The sequence below is a fragment of the Microplitis mediator genome, chromosome 2 (assembly GCF_029852145.1).
Source record: "Microplitis mediator isolate UGA2020A chromosome 2, iyMicMedi2.1, whole genome shotgun sequence".
Lineage (NCBI taxonomy): Eukaryota > Metazoa > Arthropoda > Insecta > Hymenoptera > Braconidae > Microplitis > Microplitis mediator.
In genome coordinates this window covers 10,557,424-10,581,517 of record NC_079970.1, presented here as the reverse complement: position 1 = coordinate 10,581,517, position 24,094 = coordinate 10,557,424, and the positions used below count along the sequence as shown (strand labels likewise).

The 24,094-nt window shown below is 30.9% G+C and overlaps 3 protein-coding genes across 7 annotated transcripts in view; 1 reads left to right on the top strand and 2 right to left on the bottom strand.

Moving 5' to 3' along the window:
- The window catches only part of LOC130678428 (protein AF-10), a 41,188-nt gene extending 36,489 nt beyond the window's left edge, over nucleotides 1-4,699 (bottom strand). For 2 of the 4 annotated variants that reach the window (XM_057485608.1, XM_057485610.1), the window contains exons 1-6: nucleotides 4,132-4,699; nucleotides 3,761-3,840; nucleotides 3,506-3,670; nucleotides 3,223-3,420; nucleotides 984-1,673; nucleotides 597-913 (exon numbers count right to left, since the gene is read on the bottom strand). In XM_057485608.1, the coding sequence (XP_057341591.1) occupies nucleotides 597-913; nucleotides 984-1,673; nucleotides 3,223-3,420; nucleotides 3,506-3,670; nucleotides 3,761-3,840; nucleotides 4,132-4,240 (1,559 nt within the window). In that variant the 5' untranslated portion in view covers nucleotides 4,241-4,699. The remainder of the gene's footprint in view (nucleotides 1-596; nucleotides 914-983; nucleotides 1,674-3,222; nucleotides 3,421-3,505; nucleotides 3,671-3,760; nucleotides 3,841-4,131) is intronic. The other 2 variants (XM_057485607.1, XM_057485609.1) reach the window with 2 other exon arrangements.
- Nucleotides 4,700-8,387: 3,688 nt separating this feature from the next.
- On the bottom strand, nucleotides 8,388-9,820 carry LOC130678438 (cyclin N-terminal domain-containing protein 1-like). The gene is made up of 4 exons (XM_057485634.1): nucleotides 9,481-9,820; nucleotides 9,094-9,365; nucleotides 8,795-9,022; nucleotides 8,388-8,713 (listed from the first exon to the last, which is right to left on the bottom strand). Exons 1-4 carry the CDS (start codon nucleotides 9,557-9,559, stop codon nucleotides 8,450-8,452), a joined length of 843 nt encoding a protein of 280 aa, XP_057341617.1. The 5' UTR covers nucleotides 9,560-9,820; the 3' UTR covers nucleotides 8,388-8,449.
- A 2,031-nt stretch (nucleotides 9,821-11,851) lies between these two features.
- Nucleotides 11,852-24,094, top strand: part of LOC130678427 (RNA-binding protein 27) — a 29,075-nt gene continuing 16,832 nt past the window's right edge. The window contains exons 1-4 of one of the 2 annotated variants that reach the window (XM_057485605.1): nucleotides 11,852-12,091; nucleotides 12,359-12,477; nucleotides 12,560-12,854; nucleotides 12,925-13,083. In XM_057485605.1, coding sequence (XP_057341588.1) covers nucleotides 12,033-12,091; nucleotides 12,359-12,477; nucleotides 12,560-12,854; nucleotides 12,925-13,083 — 632 coding nt within the window. In that variant the 5' untranslated portion in view covers nucleotides 11,852-12,032. The remainder of the gene's footprint in view (nucleotides 12,092-12,358; nucleotides 12,478-12,559; nucleotides 12,855-12,924; nucleotides 13,084-24,094) is intronic. The other variant, XM_057485604.1, reaches the window with a different exon arrangement.

Below are 24,094 nucleotides of genomic sequence, written 5' to 3'. Positions count from 1 at the left end.
AATTTTGACCTGTTTTTTACCAAACAATATCGCTTTAAAAAAAATTTTTCTATCAAATGCTACTAATTTTGCCTTATAGAGAATGTTTTCCAGTTTTCAAAACCCTGCTTCCATTCTCTGTACGACTAATACATCCGGAGTTATTGATTATCAAAGCCAAAATGGACTTTTTTGCTTTGATCAATGATAACTCGGCGCCAAATCGTCGTAGAGACTTTTTAAGGCCACCAAATTAAAGGGCATAAAATTTCCGAGAAAAGTCAGACAGTCGGATTATTCAAAAAAATTTATTGTCGCCCATAGAGGTATTGAAAGACCAGCCAAAATTTTGAAAATTTTTTTTTCGTTGGTTTTCTTATGATTACTCCGGAACCGTACATGATAAAAAATTTTGAGGTCCAGATCTGAAAACTAGAAACTTGAGGCTACAATTTGCTTTTTTTAGTTTTTTTATACGACCATTCTTCACCGAGTTACAGCATGTTGAAAATCACCTAAAAATTTCGGATTTTTTTTCTATCCCTTAATTTCTGTGACCAGTGTATGATATTATACCGTAAATTATGACTCAATATTGTAAGTAAATTTTATTTTACCGTGATTTTTTAGCTGGCAAATCTTCTGGAGGGTATTCTTCAGAGTAAATAACGGAGTCCGAGTGACTTTCATTAATAACAGCAGTTGTAGACATACTTTGTTGAAGTTGTTGATAAAGAGTAGGAGCGCTGGTCACTACGCTTTGTACGAAATTTGGAAGAGAAGTAGCTGCAAGAGGTACTGATACTACAATACTAGTCGCTGTGGTAGTGTGTGCTTGAGTTGATGGCGATGATATTATAACCGGTGCTGCGGTTGATGCAGTGGTAATAGGAATACTTGATGTATTTGAATTTAAAGAATTATCGATTTTTAACTGTAAGCATATTTTAAATATCGAATAATTATGAATAAAATCTTAAAGTGAAACAAATGATGATACGAACCTTTAATTTTTCTGGCTCGGATGTAGTACTAAGGCTAGTTGCTTCAGTAACTGTGGGTTGAACTAAATTACTCGGTGTTGATTGTATGATTGAACTGACTGCGACAACTGAACCACTAGCCTCAGAGCTGGCAGAATTATTCGAATTTTCACTTCCCAATGCAGTTGGTGTATGCGCACCTGTTTTTCGCTTTTTACTTGTATAGCTTAATTTATTTGATGATGAAGAACTTGATTTTGATTGATTATTGTTTTTATTAACAAAATTAATACTTGCTCCGGTTTTAACACCAATTGTAGCAGAAACTAAATCTGAGACAATAGTACTACTACCACTACTACTCTCGTGGCCAAACACACTCTCCGATTGAGTAACGACAGTTTCAACGAAGTTCGACGTCGTAAATTTACTAGAACCTGGAGTTGATGATAAAATTGTATCTTTTGGAGTACTACGACCACTTCCGTTTTTATCATTAATAACTCCATTAATATCTAAACTAGGACTAGGATTTAACTTATTTTTCAAATTTAATGTTGATGATGATTTCACGCTTGTACTTTTGCGTTTCACTGCTGTAGATGTTTTTAAAGGTACATCTACTTCTTTTTCTGGAGAAGAATCAGATGATCCATTGTCCGCTGGAATTGGTTTATAAGGAGGAATTGTTTTAACATTTCCACCTTTTTTCTAAGAAAAAGAATAAAAAAGTAAGAAATTATGGACTTCATTGTTCACTTTTAAGGGGGTTCCCTCGTGTGATGGCCTGTTTTTTAGGCGTATTTTGGGAATTTTTTTTTGACGACCAATAAAAAGATAGAACTTCGGGTTTTTTTTATCATTTATTTATAAATATTTCGAGAGTGTGTAAAACAAATTTCAAATAAAAATCTTCATTACAACGTGAGTTCTACCACTCTGAAGACACCCGCCTCGAAAAAAAAGTACGCTCACTTCCTCCACGATTCCGGCTCATTGGCTTATCTGGAAAAAAAATAACGGCGTTTTAATCTGTAAGCCTACATGCATCGAGTGAACTAGAATCATTTGCAAATATTAAAAAATTGGGTTTTTGGCTGATTTCTGAAAAAAAAGTTCCAAATTTCATGATTTTTTTTTATTTTTCTATTATGAAAAAAATAGAAATACTCGGAATTTTTGGATGATTCTAGTTCACTCGGTGCATGTATGCTTACAGATTAAAACGCCGTTATTTTTATTAACTTCCCGCTAAGAAAATCGACGATTTTCGAAAAATTGGGAAGTTATTGTTTTCACCCCGATTTGCGAAAATCGAAATTTTACCAGATGTCGACGTTTTGAGGTCCTAGGAAGCTATTCTGACTATTTTCAGAATGATGTCCGAGTGTCGGTATGTATGTATGTATACGTGTGTGTGTGTGTGTGTGTGTGTGTGTGTGTGTGTGTGTGTGTGTGTGTGTGTGTGTGTGTGTGTGTGTGTGTGTGTGTGTGTGTGTGTATGTGTGTGACCGGTCTATAACTTTTTAACTAATGAACCGATTTGGATAGTTAAGACGGCAATCGAAAGAGCTTTTTGGCCATCAACTTTTCTGAAAAATTCAGATCATTTGATCAAGTAGACTCGAAAATATTGGCGAATTATGAAAAAAAAATTTTTTTTTTTTTAGTTTTTTATTGATTTCTCAGAAACGACTTATACGATCAACTTTAAAATCTAATCAGCTCTAGAACTCAATAAAACGCGTCAATTGCCGCCTTAGTCATCTCAATCGGATAATTCGCTCGAGAGTTATCGTGGGAGAAAGAAATGCTAAAAAACGGTTTTTTCGAAAACAATGGTATACAAAAGTATTTTCGAGCTCGAAGAGCTCGGAAATGTATCTACAACAATGTTTTTTAGCTCTTTGAGCTCAAGGAGCTCGAAAACAGTGGAAAGTTTTGGGGCTGGCCCGCAGGGTCAACCGATAGACAGATTTTTTTCAGATAAGCCAATGAGCCGGAATCGTGGAGGAAGTGAGCGTACTTTTTTTTCGAGGCGGGTGTCTTCAGAGTGGTAGAACTTACGTTGTAATGAAGATTTTTATTTGAAATTTGTTTTACATACTCTTGAAATATTTATAAATAAATGATAAAAAAAACTCAAAATTCTATCTTTTCATTGGTCGTCAAAAAAAAAATTCCCAAAAAACGCTTAAAAAACAGGCCATCACACGGGGGAACCCCCTTAAATCATTTTTGTATAAAATAAAAGATTTACCAATTTTGAATAGTGGTGTTGACAATATCCACAATATTTAACATTGTCAAGATAATTTCCTGCTTCTTCACAAAGTAAACCTAATGCTTGAGCGCATGTTACGTGAAATTGTTGTTTACAGCCTGTCTTATTACATTGCATACATGCTCCTACTGTAGCTCTACTACCTCTGCCTTGTTCTTCACAAATATAGCATGTCTAGGCATGATAATAAAAATATTTAGGCACCACGAATATGGAATCACGTTAAAATTTTATTAAACCATAAATTTAGTTAAATAACCTTATTAAACCTTTCTGACGGTATAAGTTGAAGAATAATTGGCTCCATTGTCGTAACATTGCCAAACCTAACTTCAGGAATATAAAGAGCACACACCACATGGGCCCAGCCAGCTTGATCTGTTCTCTTGAGTGCTCCATCACGACTCGGGCATAATTCACAACGCTATTGCAATAATTATAACACATTTATACATATATTATACTAACGCCATTATATTTCTTGATAAATAATATTTGTCAACATGTAACTTACTACACGTGCACTACGTTCTTGCGATTCACATTTTCGACAATACCATGGTCCAGTCGGCACTGTTACAATTCCATAGCACGCTATAAGGAAACACAATAACGATTAGACCAACAATTTAATTTAAAAAATAAATAAATCATTTAAAAATCATAACAAGTTATACTTGATTAAAACTTTTTTAAAACACAATATATAACTTATAAAAAGTCACTGTTAAATAATATATTAGTGTATGCAAGTAAATGTGCATAGGATACGAACAATTGTAAATTTATCAGTAAAATAATTAAATAACAAGCATAACATAAGAGAAGCTATGAAATATAATTAAAAAAATAATGTCAATCACGACGATTATAACTAAATCAAACCTTGATGAACAGCAACAGTACAACCTTGTCCATCGCAATATACAAGTGGATTTTCCGTCCATCCCCTCTCGTCAGAACATACACAGCAACCGCCAAGCATCTCCTTCATGCTGTGTGTCGGACGATTCGAGAGATAAGACTAGCAGCTTAAGCTAAACTAGTCGACAGCACTTCATAGTAATCAAATAATACACACCATGTAAAAACATCGTGGAAATCACTATCCGAACATTTATAGAACTAAAAAACCGAAATATGGAAACATTATTAGTATACTTAGTCCGTCAACCTAAAGATTTGGCTATAATTTAATCGATGCATAAACAACATGTGAGATGGAAACATTTAATTACAAATTTCTTATACTTTTGGCATTTTCTTAAAAATAATTTCGTTATCACTAAAAAAAAAACAAATTATTAAGAATTAAAAAAATTATTAGTAAAATTATATCACTGAAAGTTTATTGATGGTTGATTTAAACAAATGGTGAGTGTTTCATAGTTACATTAACAGTTTATATTTATTTCACTTGACATTTATCTCATCCTTTCTGTTTTAGAAATATATCCGAGTGCTAGAAATTATTGATAACGATATATAGACAAGAACACAACATCAATAACTTTTGTCACAGTTCGTGAAGTAAATGTCCGCCATACTCGGTGATTTTTTTTCCATAGTCAATCAGCCAACTCAAAGACTACATTTCCCCTAAACGGTCGTGCATATTTTAACCGAATAGTATCCATGCGTACCAGATAGCCAGGATTGCTTGGCAAAAGTTGACTTTTTATTCTGCCGTCCAATAGCGGCCGCAAGTTTCAGGTAAATTGAGTTCCATGTTGCTGAGTTAGATTTCCCTACGATTGGACGACAAATACACGCTAACTTCGGACTTGTTAGTTCTCAACTGCAATATGAAAACAACCTGATAGCCACACTCTAGATATAATTGCTTAGCAAGTTCTACAGTGAAACATTTACGGCTACCCTGATAGCCAATTTAACCACAAGTTAACTTCAAAATACTACCGTATTCTGAAGCCAACTTAAATGAAAATGTTGGAGAGCAAGCAGTTACCTTTAAGTTGACAGTAAATTGTCTGTAACTTGAGTTCAATTTGACTACAAGTGTCACTTCAAATTGACGGCAAGTTTTTCTGTCAAATTACATTCAGATGACGGCAGTAGATTTACATCAACTTGCACGCAAGTATTATCCAGCTAAGGCTTGCCAGAAACTTGTCGTTGAGAGCCGTAAATGTTTCACTGCAGAACTTGCTAAGCAATTGTATTTAAAGTGTGGCTATCAGGGTGCTTGCTCTCCAACACTTCCCTTTAAGTTGGCTTTAGAATACGGCAGTAGCTTGAAGTTAACTTGTGGATAAGGTGGCTATCAGGGCATATAATGAAATTCAACCCGATAACAACTCCTAACAGCACAGTTTGCTTTAGCAAAAGTTTACTTTACAAAAGTTTCTTTGAATTTATCGTCAAATTTCCGTCAACTTCGGACTTTTCCATTTTTTACGACAATTTGAATGCAACTTGCTATTCAATTTGACGTAAATTTACTACCCGGATTCGAATGCAAATCCACTGCAAAAGTTGACTAGAAAAAAGTTGTCTTTAATTTTCAAGCAAATTTTATGTCAATTTATCGTTAATTTGACTTGAAAAATTGTTAAGTATATTTTTACGCTCACATTGTAGACAATTTTACGTATAAATTTGCTTACCTTCTGAAATGGTAAGAATGAACATTACCGACCGTTTTTTTTCGTACAAGTTTACCTTAAAATTGAAGAAAAATTAATCGCAAATTTTTATTGCACGCCTCGGAAGCGAAGCGGAGAGGTTGTGCTTTATAACCGACCTGTCAAGGTCACACGATTTCCACTCATTAAAGTGGATATATTTTTTTTCTATTACTCTTACACATTATGAAAAGCACATCAATATAAAGCTGAAACACTAATAAATAATCCTGATACTTTTTTTAATTTGTCTAATATGTATTAATATAAAAAAAAGTTCATTAAAAAAAATTTATCGTGGACGTCCATTAGCCTGTGGTTCAAAAAAACGGCGTGGTACGGATATCTCGAGAACGACTTGACGAAACTACTTAATTTTTTTTTCAAAATTTTCAGAAATAAGCAAATAAGGTTCCTTTCGAAAATCACTACTGTAGGCCTTCTCGTTTTTTTTTAAATAAATCATTACGGTTAAAACCGGCAATCTTACATGTAAACAAACACATACTGCCGCCATTTTTCATTAGGAATGTTCTCCTTATTTATTTTTTTTTTTTATTTTTATTACCGTATATTTACCATGGAAATTTCTATGGGAAAAGAGCGGGATATTCAATTTTATTCGAAATTTAACTTTTAAAAAAAAACATAACATGAGCTTTCGAGGCGTGCACTTTTAGATTTTCCAAATTTTTTTCAACTTTTGCTGTGAAATTGTCTGCAAATTCAGGCGACAGATTTCAGGTAATTTCAACATCAAATTACCGTCAATTTCAATGCAAAATGGCTATTAGGGTATATTATAGGTATATCTCTATGAAAATTAAGTCTCTACAAAATTTACTATATTATGATACAATTAGGTGTTAACATATTTATATTTTTTTAATGAATTTTATTTATGGAGCGCAAAGTTCTCGTTGCGAGAAATTTAAATTTCTTCAAACAAGAAAAATGTAATATTGCCGCAAAATACTAACACGTCTTTCTTCTCGAAACAAGTAAAACTTTTTCTAATTAAGTATAAAAACACATTGATTTGAGGACAAAAAATTTTGATCCAAGATAAAAATTTCAAGATAATTATTCACTTGGTGCAAGAAAATTTTGATTTTGCAAATCGTCAAAAAGTATAATTTCAGAAGTATTCGTAACAATTCGAAAAATTGAATCGTTTTGAAGTGTTTCAAGTCTTTATGAAGCAGAATTTCCACTATTATTTGTCGATTTGAAAGTATTTACAACTATTCGAAAAAAACAAGTTGTTTCTAATCATGTCGAATCTCCAGACAAAACGAAAATATAATATTATTTGTCGATTTGAAAGTATTCAAAACAATTCGAAAAATTGAATTGTTTTCGATTGTTCCAAATCTTCTTATGAATCAGAAATTCGATAATCAATCATCGATTCAGAAGTATAATTTGATTTTTACTTGTATCACTATTGTGTTTTACAAGACTCTACATTCAAATTCTCCCTCGTTACATACTTTTCTCGCCTCTCCTATTGTTTGTTTTGCCTATTTTACAAACTAAGTCCCTTTTACTTTACTGATCGATCCTTACTTAAACTTTCAATTTTTCCTAAAGTAGGCGCGCAAACTTTCTTTCTACTTTGACTCTACTACATAATTTTTGCGGCTGTGGCCCGATTTGTGCTTATGACTGTACTACATCATTACAGTGATGCTCTGCTACCTCTCTTGTGCAATGGAGATGCAGTGGCGTAGGAAAACCACAGAGAAAACCTAGCCAGTACAGTTTCGGTTCGGGTAAAGCTCCAGTGGTCGATCAAATTCCCACTTTACCCATCACTGGATTTTCATCCCGCGCCTACCGGTCAGAGACCTTCGTTCGAACCCGACGCGTGGCTAAGCGGTCACCCAGCCAAGTAGTTACCATGCTCGATGCTACTTAACTTTGGTGATCGCCCAAGCCACACGCGTGCCGAATGGCTGCCTCAGCCGCTTCGCAATTCAGAAGTATTTAAAACTACTCGAAATATCGAATCGTTTTGAATTGTTTTGAATCTACGTACTATTTGTCGATTAAAATGTATTCAAAACAATTTAAAAAATTAAATCTCTTTAAATCGTATGGACGAACCAGAAATTCAACTATTTCTGTCAATTCAAAAGTATTTGGAAATTGTTGAAAAATTACATTGTTCTGAATCGTTTTAATTTTTTTGTGTAGGTCAACTCAAAACGATTCATTTTCGTTCGCTCTTAAAAAAAGATGTCGATTGAGTCGATTCAAAAGTATTTAAAATGATTGAAAAAATTTTTTTTTTTGAATCGTTTCTTGTAATCAGGGATTGCCGGCCAATATTCAGGTCTGATTATGCATAAAATTAGCGAATGATAATGCATGCTGATTTTTTGCCAGGAAGAAATAGACGCAACTAGCGCACTGGGGATCAAGCTGACGCAAGATTTCAATAAGATTATTATACACAATATGAATAAAAATGAAAATATTATTGTGAATCGATGAAGTTAAGTTTAATGTTATAAATTCAGGAATAAATATATGGTAACAATGAAAACAACCATTTAATTAGAATAAGCTATCAAAAAAATAATATATGCCACAGTGTAAATATCATCGATATCGATATAAATTAATGCCGACAGCTTTTCAACTATATTATGAGATACAGTTTTTTCAATATTTAAAAATGATAAAGCGCATACAATAATCGTAGAACTTAAAAAAAGCAGCTCTTTTTCCAAATGCAGAAATTGAAGTCTGTTAGATGTTTTTTTTGTTGTTGAACTAAATTTTATTAATTTTAATTGCGAAAGTAGTTGTTGATGCTGTGGAAATAAAATAAGAACACAATAAGTTGAATGAATAAAAAACTGACTTTCAAGTGAAAAGATGAGTAATACAATCACCCGCAGAAAAGTTAGATCAAGAATATCAATAGTAATGGAGCGCAGTTCTGATAAATTTTGAAAATTTAATAATGAAAGTAATATTTCAATACAATCTAAAGGAGTTATAAGTTTAATTTGAAAGTGTATTATCTTGAATACTTCAAATTCCGAGTAAAGAACAGTTTCAAAAGAATACTCATGTTGTTGGTTTTTTAATTGATCGATTAATTCTAAAGCTGATACGACCTGTAATGATCTTAATGAAATGAAAAAATAATTTTAAAAATTGACATTTAATAAGTTAATATCGAACGTGCCTTTGATATTCCGAAACATGTACAGTATGAGTCTAATTTACTTGCAAGTTGAATACAAGTCATTAATCTTAATTTTGCAAGATTTACTATTTTGTTACGCATGAATTTCCATTTATTAGATCTTTTATCGTTTCGATTTTCTTTATTAATTTTTTGGAATTGATTTTCTGTAAACTTATGATATAAATTAAGTGCAAGATATTTAGTATTAGTATTTAACCCAAAATGTTTCATGATCAGAAAGACAATTTTTACTACTGATGAAGAAATAGCTGAAATAAATATGTTGAAATTAGCAATGAAATTATTTGTGTACAATCGTATGACTATATGAATTGCACTTTAGCTGAATAATCTCAATAAATATTTTACTCATAAATAGCGTACTAGAGTGTCTTTGGCTCTTTAAAAGTCGTCTTTGTTCACTTTTCTCATGTTCAACACATTTTGACCATTCATAAATCATTGTGTTTCTTAATATATCAAATATTCTGGTTACTTACACCATATAAAAGTTATAAATTACTCAAGGTCAATTATCAATCAATTCTTACTGGCATATGAAAATTATATTCAATCAATGTTGTATTTGTTTCATAAAATGTGTCCATTTATCTGTAATGAAAAGTAATCTGACATGATTCATTCTGACGATTCTGACTCAATCTTAACCTTAAGGCTGGGTCGTAGAAAAAAATGTTGCAGACGTCGATTTTACGCCCTCAGTGTTTGCGTTGAACTCAGGAACCTTGGTGGCAAGTTAAATCAAGTCGATAACAAAGAGAACATCCGAAAAGTGGTAATTTACAGGAACGTTGGAAAATCAGTCACTTATTGCTAGGGATCATTTGAAAATTTTCATAAGTTTTTTCATTTGTCACTTTTTGTTTTATAGGAACTTCCTTATATTGTAGTCAAATCTTAGAATATTTACAAAGTAGCAGCAGCTTGTTGTCAAATTGAAGGAAACTTCTACGGAGCAAACGTTTGCTGTACAAATCTGGTTATTTGAATGAAAACAGAAGTTGACGTACATTGGCCGTCAAATTGAAGGGACATCTACTTCGTAAATTTTTGATTCCAAGTCGCTCTAAATCTACAGTAACCTCTAATAGCCTCTTTCGCTTAAAATTGACAGTAATTTAACAATTGAAATTACCGAAATTTTCTGCGCGAATTTGCCGACAATTTGACAGCAAAAACCGAAAAGCAAAATTTGCGATTAATTTTTTTTCAATTAAACGATAAATTTTTTTTACTAGAAAAAAACTCTAATCAAAATTTCCTTGAATTTTTCGTCAAATGTTTGTCAACTTCAGGCTTTTCCCTTTTTTACGACAATTTGTATGACAACTTTCGAAGTAAATTTGCATTCTAATTCGGGTCGTAACTTTACATTAAATCGTATAGCGAATTGTTTACAAATTATCGTCAAAAAGGGAAAAGTCCGAATTTGACGGACATTTGACGAATAATTCAAGGAAACTTTTGTAAGTAAACTTTTGCGAAGCAAGCTGTGATATTAGGAACGATTAGACAAAAGAAACTTTTGCTGTGCACTCGTCTGCTTAGCGAAAGTCGGGACCGAAATAGAAATAAGTATCTTATCAAAACTTGCTCTTGTTTTATCATCCAATATCGGCTGTAAATTTTGGATAACTAAATTTCAAGATTACTCAGAAGATTTCTCTTCAACTTGACGGCAAAGATACGTAAACTTATAGAGATCTGCTTTATTTTCGACAAAAGTGCTACCTCTACAGGCACGATCAATATTCAATTTACTCTAATTGTACGGCAGCAATTAGGCAGTACAATGAAGCTAACTTTTTTTGAGAAACTCTGGCTATCTATTTGGGACTATGTATACAAATTGATAGGAAATTTACTGCGTATTTTGCTTTTCCACTTTTGCTGGCATCTTGCGGACTAATACCGGCAGGTACCCTGATAGCCACACTTTAAAGATAATTGCTCAGCAAGTTCTGCAGTGAAATATTTACGGCTAACTTAACGACAAGTTTCTGGTAAGCCTTGGCTGGATAATACTTGCGTGCAAGTTGATGCAAGTCTACTGCCGTCATCTGAATGTAATTTAACAGGAAAACTTGCCGTCAATTTGAAGTGAAACTTTCAATCAACTTAACGTCATTGTCTGACGGTAACACTTGTAGTCAAATTGAATTCAAGCTACAGGGCAATTTACTGTCAATTTAAAGGTAACTGCTTGCTCTCCAACACTTTCCTTTATATTGGCTTCAGAATACGGCAGTAGCTTGAAGTTAACTTGTGGATAAGGTGGCTATCAGGGGAGAAATTATATTTAGTGTGGCTATCAGGGTTATATTTGAATTTTCGTCAAAAACGGAAAAGCTCTAAGTTGACTGACATTTGGCGAAAAATTCGAGGAAACTTTTATAAGTAAACTTTTGCCAAAGCAAACTGTGCTATTAGGGTGTCTCCACCCTGGCTACGGGTGATAATTTGACGTCAACTTGATTTCGCACTAGTCAACGCAAACTTTTTACAACTTTCTATTAAATTAGTACAATTTTCATTTTTTAGTTTTTTCTCCGCAACTTACAGGCAAAATTTCCTCCTGACTTGATGTTTTTTTAAAAACTGGACGTAAATTTACTCCACCTCGTTGTTCGTGTTGGATTCATATCGTAGTCGAGTTACAATATTTCTTATAGTTGGTAGACAACACGTTGCCAATTGAAAGTAACTCTTGCTGAGCATACCTCACTACCAGGGCAGTCATATACTTTGTGTGTTTCAAAATATGTATATTAGATATAAATATATATATATATAGTATCAAGTCCTCAGAATGGCGACTATCATCTCTTAGGAGAAAATATATTCCCGCCTATAAAATTTATTGAGGAACAGTTTAATTGCTTCTTTATAAGTTATTCTAATTACTACATCTTAAAATGATTATAGAGAATCCGGAACAATTTAAGGCTTGGCTGACAGCAGTTTTAGAACCACTGTAAGTAGGCCAACTTTTCTTATGGTGTCTGCCTTTCCAATAATAATGTTAATAGTTCATAAAAACTTTCGTTTATTGTTTTACACTTACAATTTTTTTTCTTTATTGGTATTTATAATTAATATGACAGACTTATGTTCTTAACTTTTTTTTTGTTTCCTTTTTGGTGTAGGACACTTGCGTTCATTCATATTTTGGATGAAAAAATTTTTCGCAAGCAATTGCTCTTTTATTATATTGATTGACATTAATTTTTTATATTTACAGGTGTGATGCTGATCCAGCTGCTTTAGCTAAGTATGTTTACGCTTTAGTCAAAAAAGATAAAACGTTAGAAGAGTTGCGAGAAGGAATGGTTGAACAATTGGATGTATTTTTGCAGCACGGTATTTATTGTTGATTTATTTTCCAAATGATACTTTTTAATTGGAAATCCTTATACATTAAATGTAATATTATGTATTTCAGAAACTAAAAAATTCGTCGATTTGCTATTTAAAACGTTAGAGACTCAAGAGTATTTGCTACAAACATCGCAAGTCAATACGACTGGACAAACTTTATCTCCAAAGTTAAATCCTTCAGATCAGGCATTATATTCTCAAGAATCGATAGAGCCAATTTCAACCCAGTTACCATCTATTACGAATCCCACACTGTCAGTACAATTGAACGGTTCTACAACTATTCCGATGTCGAATAAAAGAGAATCTCGGAAGTCTGAATCAGAAAAAGACGATAAAGATAAACGACCAAAAAGCCGGTAAATAATTTAATCATAAATTATAATTTTATTTTACTTAATTTTTTAAAATCATTTAATTGTATTGAAGAGGTCGATTTCGATCTCGATCAAGGTCACGGTCAAGATCGTGGGAGAAAGATCGGCGAAGATCAAGAAGTAGAGAACATCGTAGAGATCGAGAACGCGATAGAAGTCGAGCGTGGAGAAACAAATCACCACCATCAGCAGCTAGGCGACATGACCGGAGGTTCGTACCAAACTATCGATTATACAAATAGCAAGTACATGCAGAAAGATGAGTAATTAAAAAAATTTATACACTCATTTATATGAAAAATTATATGCCAAATAACCTAAGTCTTAGATCCGACCTTCTTTGACTTTACGTCGTTTTAAATACGTTTTGGTACGCGTTAAAAATTGCCTTTTGAACTAAGCCCAGTCGTATTTTCTGAACTTGTTGTTAGTAAAATGGAACTTAATTTTTTTTTCGTTCAAAAAAATTTCATACTTCAATAAATATATGAAAAATAATGTTGGATTCTCTACACAACATTTAGTCTTTATAGTAATATAATATTTTATTTAATGTTTCTTTTATTAGTCGATTTCGTAGAAATTTTTATATTGCATTTGTCCTCATGAAGAATTTTGTCATCACCTATCATAATTAGTTGATTAGGTTCCGAAAATAGCATTGGTTTGAAAGTTTATGTATGTGTGTATGTTACTTTCGCTAAAAAATATTTGTTGAATAACAGGAATATTGTTATCAAAATTCACTCAAATATTTCTGAATGAAAGTAAATAATATCAATCTGTGATTGTTTCTTGAATAGATAGATAGATGAATTTTTTTCAATGTTTTAATAATCATAGATAATAAACTTTAATTAAAGAATCTAAAATTTTTAGGCGGATTTTTCTAAAATCTAGCTATTGTATTTATCCTCATAGTTAGTTTTTGAAGGAGTTTTGTCATAACTTCTTATAATTAGTTGAGTAGGTTCCGAAAATACCACTTGATAGAAAATTTATATATGTATGTGTATTAGGGTGGGTCGGAAAAATCGACTGTTTTTTTTGCTAGTGAAACTGAAAAACTGGTTACTAGACACCTCTAGAAAATTCTCACCAAAAATCAGCTCTTGATTTCAATAGGAATTAACGTCCTCCGCATTACAGTTTTCGATTTTTTCCTCAGTCCAACAAAAAAAAAATTCATATTTCCCTCATTAATTGATCGTACAGCAAAACTCTATACCTTTGTTGGTAGAAAATGGAACGCTCTACAAAAAACGTTTCCTACATTTTTATCGTAAATCTCACCATTTAAAAAATATTAAAGATTGAAGTTTGTTTATTTTGAGACACATTTGTTTTTTGCTTATGAATTTTATAACTCGTTAACAAATCAGGATTATGAAATGGGCAATGCATATTTTTGTAGGAAATTAAATGATCTACAAAACTGGTATCGTATGCTTAGTCGATTCAATTAAGCGTTTAAAAGATATTCATCATCAAACTTTGATGCATACCGATCTTAACAGTATTTGATAACTAATTGGGGAAATTTTAATTTAATTTATGAGTTTTGAGTAAATTTATACAAATTTAAGCTTTAACCAACAGAGAGATATGCTTGAAACTGTTTTTCAAGTTTTTTTTTAGATGTAAGTATGTTTGGTTATATTGAAAAAAAAAAATTGTGCATCATTTACCTCTTAGAGATAATTATTCACCACTTCCCGAAAAAAATAATGTTTCTTTCATGAATATACTATGGAAGGTATTAGTATCAGAGAAAAAAATATTCAATTAGTCATAAGAAAGTTTTTTATTTCAATTATCAACTGAATTATAAAGTTTTAATAACTATTTAACTTTCATACGCTATAATTAGAAAAAATATTTCTTGTTGCAAGTAGGGTAATTTTTCGATGTTCTTTAATAATTTGTAATAAAAAATGAAATTTTTCTTCATTGGAAATTTATAATTCAGTTAATAATTGAAATAAATAACATTCTTATGACTAATCAAACATTGTTTTCCTCCAATACTAATACCTTTCATAATATATTTATAAGAAAAACGTTACTTTTTTCGGGAATAAATGAATAATTGGCTCTAAGGGGTAAATGATGCACAATTTTTTTTTCAATATAACCAAACATACTTACATCTAAAAAAAAAAACTTGAAAAATAGTTTTAAGCATATCTCTCTGTTGGTTAAAGCTTAAATTTGTATAAATTTACTCAAAACTCATAAATTAAATTAAAATTTCCCCAATTAGTTATCAAATACTGTTAAGATCGGTATGCATCAAAGTTTGATGATGAATATCTTTTAAACGCTTAATTGAATCGACTAAGCATACGATACCATTTTTGTAGATCATTTAATTTCCTACAAAAATATGCATTGCCCAATGGGCAATGCCCATTTCATAATCCTGATTTGTTCACGAGTTATAAAATTCATAAGCAAAAAACAAATGTGTCTCAAAATAAACAAACTTTAATCTTTAATATTTTTTAAATGGTGAGATTTACGATAAAAATGTAGGAAACGTTTTTTGTAGAGCATTCCATTTTCTACCAACAAAGATATAGAGTTTTCCTGTACGATCAATTAATGAGGGATATATGAATTTTTTTTTTTTTGGACTGAGAAAAAAATTGAAAACTGGAATGCGGAGGACGTTAATTCCTATTGAAATTAAGAGCTGATTTATGGTGAGAATTTTCTGGAGGTGTCTTGCAACCAATTTTTCAGTGTCACTATAGTTCAGTCGAGATAAAGAATTTTGCTGGTCATAATTCCTGGCCGACTAATTATTTCACAGATTGATTCCAAATATGCTAAAAGTACGACAACCGAAAAAATCCAACAAAAAAGTGCATTGCAAATGTTTTGTTTTAATAACAAAATGGTTAAAATTCCGCAAATATTTAACAAACTATAGGACATGAATAAAAATAACCTTAATAAAATTTAAAGAAAAACAAATAATGAATAAAACGAACTTTTATTTAAGTTCCTACGAGCACTAATTTGTAAATTATTTAAATGTTAATTAATTTTCTCGTCAACTCGATGTCACTTTTTATACATCAGTTATTCCGACGCCGAAACTGGCCAAAGCATGACGAAGCTGCGCGCGCGCTTGTTAAGGAAATGCAAATTTTGAAAAATTACTTATTATGTTCTTGCTGAAAGGTATTTATATTTTATTAAACGAAAAAATTAAATAGTAATTTAATTCTTATACCTATAAAAAATATTTAAAGGGATCAATTCTTACCTTACATGTTTTTGGGCAAAATTAAAAATTAAATAAATGTTCTTTTCCGTAATTTATTTTATTTTTTATTGAAATGGACTGTCTAATTATTTTGATATTTTGAAATTTAAAATTAAAGTTTATTTGTAATTAAATATATACTAGAGTGTTTGAAAATAAAATCAATTTTTTTTATGGTTTCCCAAAATGATGTAATCCTTTTGGTAATGTGTGATAATGTAAACCTGAAAATAAAACTATTGGTACCAATCCGAGCTCTTAATAATAATATTAAGGTTTGCCTCAATCCATTTTTCTATTTTCCATTTAAATAACACGGGAAAAAAATTTTTTTTTTAATTTTCTAGCTTACAATCCAATCAACGAATTTTTATGCAAGATCATTATTTTTGTAGGAAATTGAACGCTCTACAAAAAGAGTTTCTTATCATTTTTTAATGAATCCAACTGCTCAGAAGTTATTTATAGTAAATTTTGAGATCTTTTTACTTTTCCGGTGAAACTATCAGTCTTATCACAAAATGTCATAGTGACTTTTTCGTAGGTAATTTCATTACCTACAAATTGTTGTGAATAAAGTTTTTTAAATTTCCGCATTGTTTTCTAGTTATTTTCATTTTATGTCAAGCTCTTAAATTCAATCAGAAAACTATTTTTCTAATAACTTGACATTGAAATGATAATAAAAAGTAATTTTTCAAATTTTGAATTTCCCTAACGAGCGTGCGCGCAGCTTCGTCATGCTTCGGCCAGTTTTGACGTCGGAACAGCTGATGTATAAAAAATAACATCGAATTGACGAGAAAATTAATCAACATTTAAATAATTTGCAAATTAGAGCTCGTAGGAACTTAAATATAGGTTCGTTTTATTCATTATTTTTTTTCTTTAGATTTTATTAAGGTTTTTTTATCCATGTCCTATAGTTTGTTAAATATTTGCGTAAAACCGGAATTTTAACCATTTTGTTATAAAAAAACATATTTCCAATGCACTTGTTTGTTGGATTTTTTCGGTTGTCGTACTTTTAGCATACACGGAGAGAAAAATATCGCCAGATTAAGTATACGCGTCGCTATTCTAGCTATACGCTGTATAATCATCTTACTTAACGATACGCCGTATAGCCAATTCAGCTATACAGAGTATCCTTACAGTGGATCGTCAAAATGACGATTCGTATCCTTATTTTAGGCATTTTATAAATCGCTGACATGACTATTGCGCAAACTCTGTATTTAGGCATCCGGCAACCGAGAACGATGATACGTATAGCCAATTTAGCTATACGGATCCTCACGCTGGCGATACAGATACCTATATCAACGAAACTACATATCGTTACAAAGGCTATTCGTCGTATTGTTAAATTTGATAAACGAATACTTAACCTAACCCAAATACGTATCTTTATTTTAACGATACTATAAATTATTAAATTAATATGAGAGTATTCCTAAATTAGGTATACGAATCGTTATTCTGACGATACGCCAATTGAGGATACATTGGATAGTCATTCTGGCGATATTTTTCTTTCCGTTTATTTGGAATCATTCTGAGAAAAAATTAGTCGGCCAGGAATTATGACCAGCAAAGGTTACTTTTTAAGCCTAACTCGACTGGACTACCAATAAAAAAAATCTGAAAACCGCCTGATCCTACGAATCAGCTCCGAAACATCCCGCTGTTTTCGAGCTCCTTGAGCTCGAAAACATTATTGTCAATAAATTTTGGAGCTCTTCAAGCTCGAAAATAGTAATGTCGCACATTCCATTGTGAAAGTTCGAGCAAAAAACAATTAAGTAAATCGTTGTTTTTCTTTATTTTATATCAGCAACGTCTTTGGAAATAATCAACCGATTTCGACTCTCAAAAAGGCATTTGAGGCAGATTTTTGACCTCTAACATTAAAAAATATTTTTGAAACATTTGATAAGTAATATTATGAGTCATTCGGAAAAAATCAAGTAAATCGTTCTTTTTTTAATTTTGTCATTACCCATAATTTTTGAAATAATGAACCGATTTTGGCGTTCAAAGTGACATTCAACGTAGTTTCTTAACCACTGACGTTAAAATAAAAACTTTCATCAATTAGCTCGACAATTTGAATTTTACTAGAAAAAAACACGTTTTCGAAATTCTTTCGACAACGATTTTTCTTGAACTAATGAACCGATTTTGGTGGTTGAGGTGACATTCGACGCGGCTTATAAAGTTTTAGAGCTGATTAGATTTTGAAATCAACGCATTGAGTACATTAAAAGTTATAAAAAAAAAAAACATTTTTGAATTTTTTACTGAAAGAGTAAAATTTCGTGATTCAAAAGTAAAAAATCGTAATGGCCCAAGATTATTCAATTTAGAGTAATTTTTAGAATAAACTTGTAATAATAATTAAATAAAGACATGCCAGGACTGGTTGGTGCTTGGGATGTTGAAAAAATACGCATATTAAAAAATATAACAATATTTTTATTTGTCTCAGCACATAATGTCACTGGGTTGCGATATTAAATCGTTGATTTAATTTATTAATAATGTTAATTGTTTGAGCTCATGAATACGCAATTAATTGAATACAAATTATAGAATTGAGCTCGAGTAGTTAATTGAAATAATTGAGATAATTAATTTTAGTCTATTTGAACACTGAGATGATTACAAAAATGTCATGATAATAAGTAACATGAAATCAGAGGTTACCGAGCGAAGTTAATAATTGAACACTGTAATAACTATTTTTAATAGCACCAAGTGCATAAATAATTGAGTTCATTGAGTTCTAATAATAATGATCACTTTGAAAAAATCTAAGTTGTTGACAGTTGACTTTTCATTTAAATTTTTCCGTCTTCAATTTTACACCGTGGCGCTGTAAAGAGTTTTATTGACAAAGAAATAAGAGCATATACCAAAATGTGTAAGAGAGAGTGAAATGTATCTGAATGCCCACATAAAAAACAAAGATAGAAATACATATAGGTGATAAATATACAGAAAAATCTCAAAAACTTCATCGACTAAACAAACTTTTCATCGCATCTTTTTTCATGTATATTGTAGTAAATCAATCTAAAAATATATTTATAATATTCAATGGAATTTTTAGTTTCTACCAATGCCCAACTTGAATGTATTCATTACGTTACAAGAATAACAATCAATTTTATATGAGTGCATCGGGCTATCTCGGCTTTTCGACAGTACAGCACCCTCAACGCTTTCGCGCTCGAGGTGTGCAAATGACAATTTTATAGGATATTTAATTCTCTACAAATAAGGTCATTTGAGTATAACTCGTAGTGTTGATAGTTTAGGAGATATAAAGAATCGAATGTTTTAAATCTTGGAATGTCTTCATATTATCAAGTTTATCTATATAATTGTGATCTCGATTTCTGAAACGATAATCCCGACTATTAAAAGTGTCTCAACACATTAAAAAAACTGAGAGTTTTCTATGAGATCACTATGAATGAATTTATACAACAATTTAAAGACACTAAATACAAATTTTTCTTATTATTTTTGTTCCGATATTTAACTTTGTAGCGTTAATACTTCAAGGACCCATTATTTTTGAAGTCACCGATTGATTATAAATGAGTAAAACATAGAAACGATGATTATTTAACATTATAAAATCAAATTTTAAATACGATAAACTGAATATGATAACATGAAAATATTTTATGTATTCAAGTTTTAAAATATTCGATTATTTTTATATCTCCTAAACTGTTAGGACAACGAGTTAGACTCAGAGGAGCTTTTTTTGTAGAGAATTAAATTTCCTATAAAACTGTCGTTTGCTCTTTTGCTGTAAGTCTATCTGTTTACCAGAAAAACTCAAAAAACAATACAAAATCAATGAAAATCGACTAGGATTTTTTATTGAGGGAATCCGTCAAGTCACACAAATGCTACTATAGAAACTTTTGAAGAGCAAGGAATCCCCTATAATTACTGCCTACGTGGAAAAAAATAGATAGGAATGGTTACTGTGCTACACAAGAATGACCGTAAAGTATGTAAAAATTAATCTTGGCACATTAATAGTTTTCGTTATAATAGGAATGGATCGTTTTTACATACGACTGAGTACGATCCAACATAGCAACCATTACTATGTTACACATTATGTCAAAAACATGACTGGTTATCGTGTTCACAGTCACCATTCGCTTTCCAGATAATGCCGTATAACAGAGGGTTTAACATTGTCAAGTCTGGTCGTACCTGAATATTATAGTCGAATATTAGGGCGCCACTGGAAGATGGACTCGGCCTTCCAGAACCGGATGTTAAATTTTATTGTAATTAAATCAGGATCGTTTGTAAAATTAATTTTGTAAGAGAGGAGAGGAATATTGAATAGGCTGAAATAAATTATGTATAAAAATTAATTTTATTTTTAATTATTATAGCACCTTGCTTTTACTTTATTTTCCTTATGACAAACTAAATTACTTATGGCGAACTAATTCGTCCCCTGGACGTTTCCACACTCCCACACACGTATTATTTTATTCGTCGCTCGGACGCTTCCACACTCCCACACACTTTATTAAAAAACCGTCCACCATTCGTTAAACGTTAAACCTTAATTTCTAAGTTTAAAAAACCGTCCTTAATTTCTAGTGTCCCCTGGACATGATCTTAAACCTAACTTAATTTTTGCCCACCGGACCTAAATCACAGACACAGTTTCATTTACTTAACATTAATTTTGAATCTACTTAAAACTCTACTTTGCTTTGTTCTTTCAGTATCATCACTATCTTTTTCACTCAAACTTTTAAGACTCTCCATTCTCAATATAAAATTTCAACATTAATTTATTCTGATTATAAACTTATTTACTTTAATTCACTGAATTTTCATTTATTAATTAATTAAATTTGTTTGAATTTAAGTATTAATTAATTAATTTTCACTCATACTTTTCACTATTAATTTCCCACAATTTTTATTCAATAAATTTACTTCACGAAAAAATAATCCGTTTTCTTTAATTTTACTCAATGACAAATTATCACCATTCTTATCGTCCTTTTATAACTTCAATTTATTTTGTTCAGAAATTTATTTAGTTAACTTTAAAATTATTTTATAATTGATTTTAAGACTAGAATGCGTTCATAAATTGACTAAAATATTCGGCCAGTGAGTTAGCGTCACCCGGGCCTGAATTTACGGATGGATTCGAGTAAATATTTAATTATTATTCAATTCGGCCAATGGAATAAATTCCGGCATCAATTAGTTTATTGACGCTATTGTGAAATTAATTTATAGTGGCTGATGGGCCTAGAATAAATTAATAACTTTAAAACTGAGCTTAATGGACGTGATTTTCTACGTGATTTACTACGCGGGAAATTATTTTATCCCGGCCGAAAGGCCTTGAATAAAATAATTCAGGGTTACGGACCAATTATGGTGGCAAAACGAGACGCGATAGAACTTTCGAGAACACGAGACTCGACGCATGGTTGAAACGGCCGAAGGGCCTGAGTCTACCAGTTTATTTGGTGAACCACAACCAGTCATGTTTTTGCGTAATGTGTAACATAGTAATGGTTGTTATGTTGGATCGTACTCAGTCGTATGTAAAAACGATCCATTCCTATTATAACGAAAACTATTAATGTGCCAAGATTAATTTTTACATACTTTACGGTCATTCTTGTGTAGCACAGTAACCATTCCTATCTTTTTTTTCCGTGTATGGACAGTGGACTAACACAAAATGTAGCTAAGTTGTAGATAATTAAATAAAAAAATCTTAGATTCACATGTTAAATTAATGGAAAAATTTCAAAAATAAGTAGGGAGTTCTTAAAATCAAAATTAAGGGCTGAAATTTTCTGAGAATTTTTTTCGTAATATTTTCAAATAAGTATTAAAAAATTTTCATATGGTATAAATTCAATTTTATTTAATGAAACCAATTTTTTTTTAGTAAAATAACAAATATATAACGAACTTAGCAAATATCCTATTATATATGCATAATTATTATATTTTACTGCATAATATCACTCATCTTATTATACACGGCGAAAAATAGAGATAAAAAATGTACGAATTTTTATTATGCTGCCGATCAAGTTGGAACAGGAAGTTGAGTCACCAAAAAATTACCATGCTGTATACTAAAATTAATATTGTGAGCCTCTGAAAATTTTATATTTTCTACTATAATTCCAATTTTAGACAAATAATTTTCATTACAATTTATCAATAAATTTCAAATGTGTAATATTTTTTGTAGTGCAGCATATAATATTTTGGTGACTCCATTTTCTTTTTCAAGTTTGCATAATCAAAATTCGCAGATTATTGAGGTCCATTTTTCTTCGTGTATTGATCTGAACTATCTATCTATGTGAACTGAACTGACGCTATCATTATTAAGAGTATTAGTATAAGAATCAATATCTTGAACTCCAGCGTCATTTGTTAGTCTTATGCCTTTGTTTATTTTCTTATGCTTTTTCTCTTAGCTTTGCTTCAAGTTTTTTATGAGCTTTTCAAGCTCGAAAGAGTTACTTTTTTTGTTAAAGTGATAAATTTTAGAATCAAAAATAATTAATGAATGGGCGTTTTTTCATATATTAATTCACAATTACGTTCAATAAAAAAAAGAGTATATTTAAGAGAAAATCAATGTAAGTGATCGAAGTAAGGATTTAAATGAGTTATGACTCATATCAGAACGTTGATATATGAAATATCCAAGAAAAATACTGAAAACGGTGTTTTTTCAATTTTTTCGTCGATAATATTAGCAAAATATGAGACGTTTAAATCCACACACACACACACTTGTGTGTGGTTGCTCCTGCCCATCGTAAGCAATTTCCAGATTATTTGCAATAGGTACTCCTGACAAATCATAAGATCTTCAAAACTAGTAATCGAATTGAAAGAAAATTTTCTGCACAATTAGAACATCACTTTTTCCTCTAATTGAATTTTTATGGGTATTTTATTAACTTGAACAATGCATATTTTTATCAATAAAGTAATAATTTTTTATAAGCAGTATGAGAATCTTGAAATGACAATTATGAACGATATTCTATTACAGATCAAAATTAATAGAAAGATTAAATGGCAAAAACGTCAAAACGAAAGAAAAGTATTGTTAGAAAAATTGCTAATATCAATAGTTTGATGTTAGTTTTATTACTTCCAGTATGAAAGCTATTTTCTAAGATCATAAAGGTTCCTAGAAAAATTGAATGCAATGTGTTTCAAACATAGTAAATTTGTTTTGTAAGCGTTTAACAATAAATATAAATGTAAATTTTGAAGAAAAATTAGGTTCAAATGATTCCAGAAAAAAAGTGGCTGATTTTTTTTATTTGATCAAAAGTTACTTTTGTAGAGAATTTAATCTTCTACAAAATGGCACCTTGGTCGTTTTTCAATCAGTCATATTTAATGAGTTATAAAGCATTGAGTTGGGATAAGAAATTTTTTTTTTTGGAAAATTCTTACTTAAGCGATCGCTAACGGAAAAATGGACACATCGAGCTGAAATTTTAACAGGATTTTTTTTTGTGAGAGAACCTAATTTTCGTATGGGACCGAAAGAAAAAAATATCGATTTTATTTGGCACAGTCTAAGGTCTATAAATATTATTAGATCTTATCAGACATGACTGATATAAACTCATATAGTTATGTATAAATCTGTACGTGATTAGATTGGATCAGGTCTGACTAATATGAACTAATGTTTTTAAATTGTAATACAAATTTTTTCTTTAAAATAGTTTGTTTTAGGTTGATTTTTTTAAAAATCTAGGTATTGTATTTGTCTTCATGGTCGATTTTTTAAGGAATTTTGTCATACCCTATCATAATTGGTTAAGTAGAGTTCAGAAATACCATTCGTTGAAAAATGTATATATATATGGGCAGATCCATT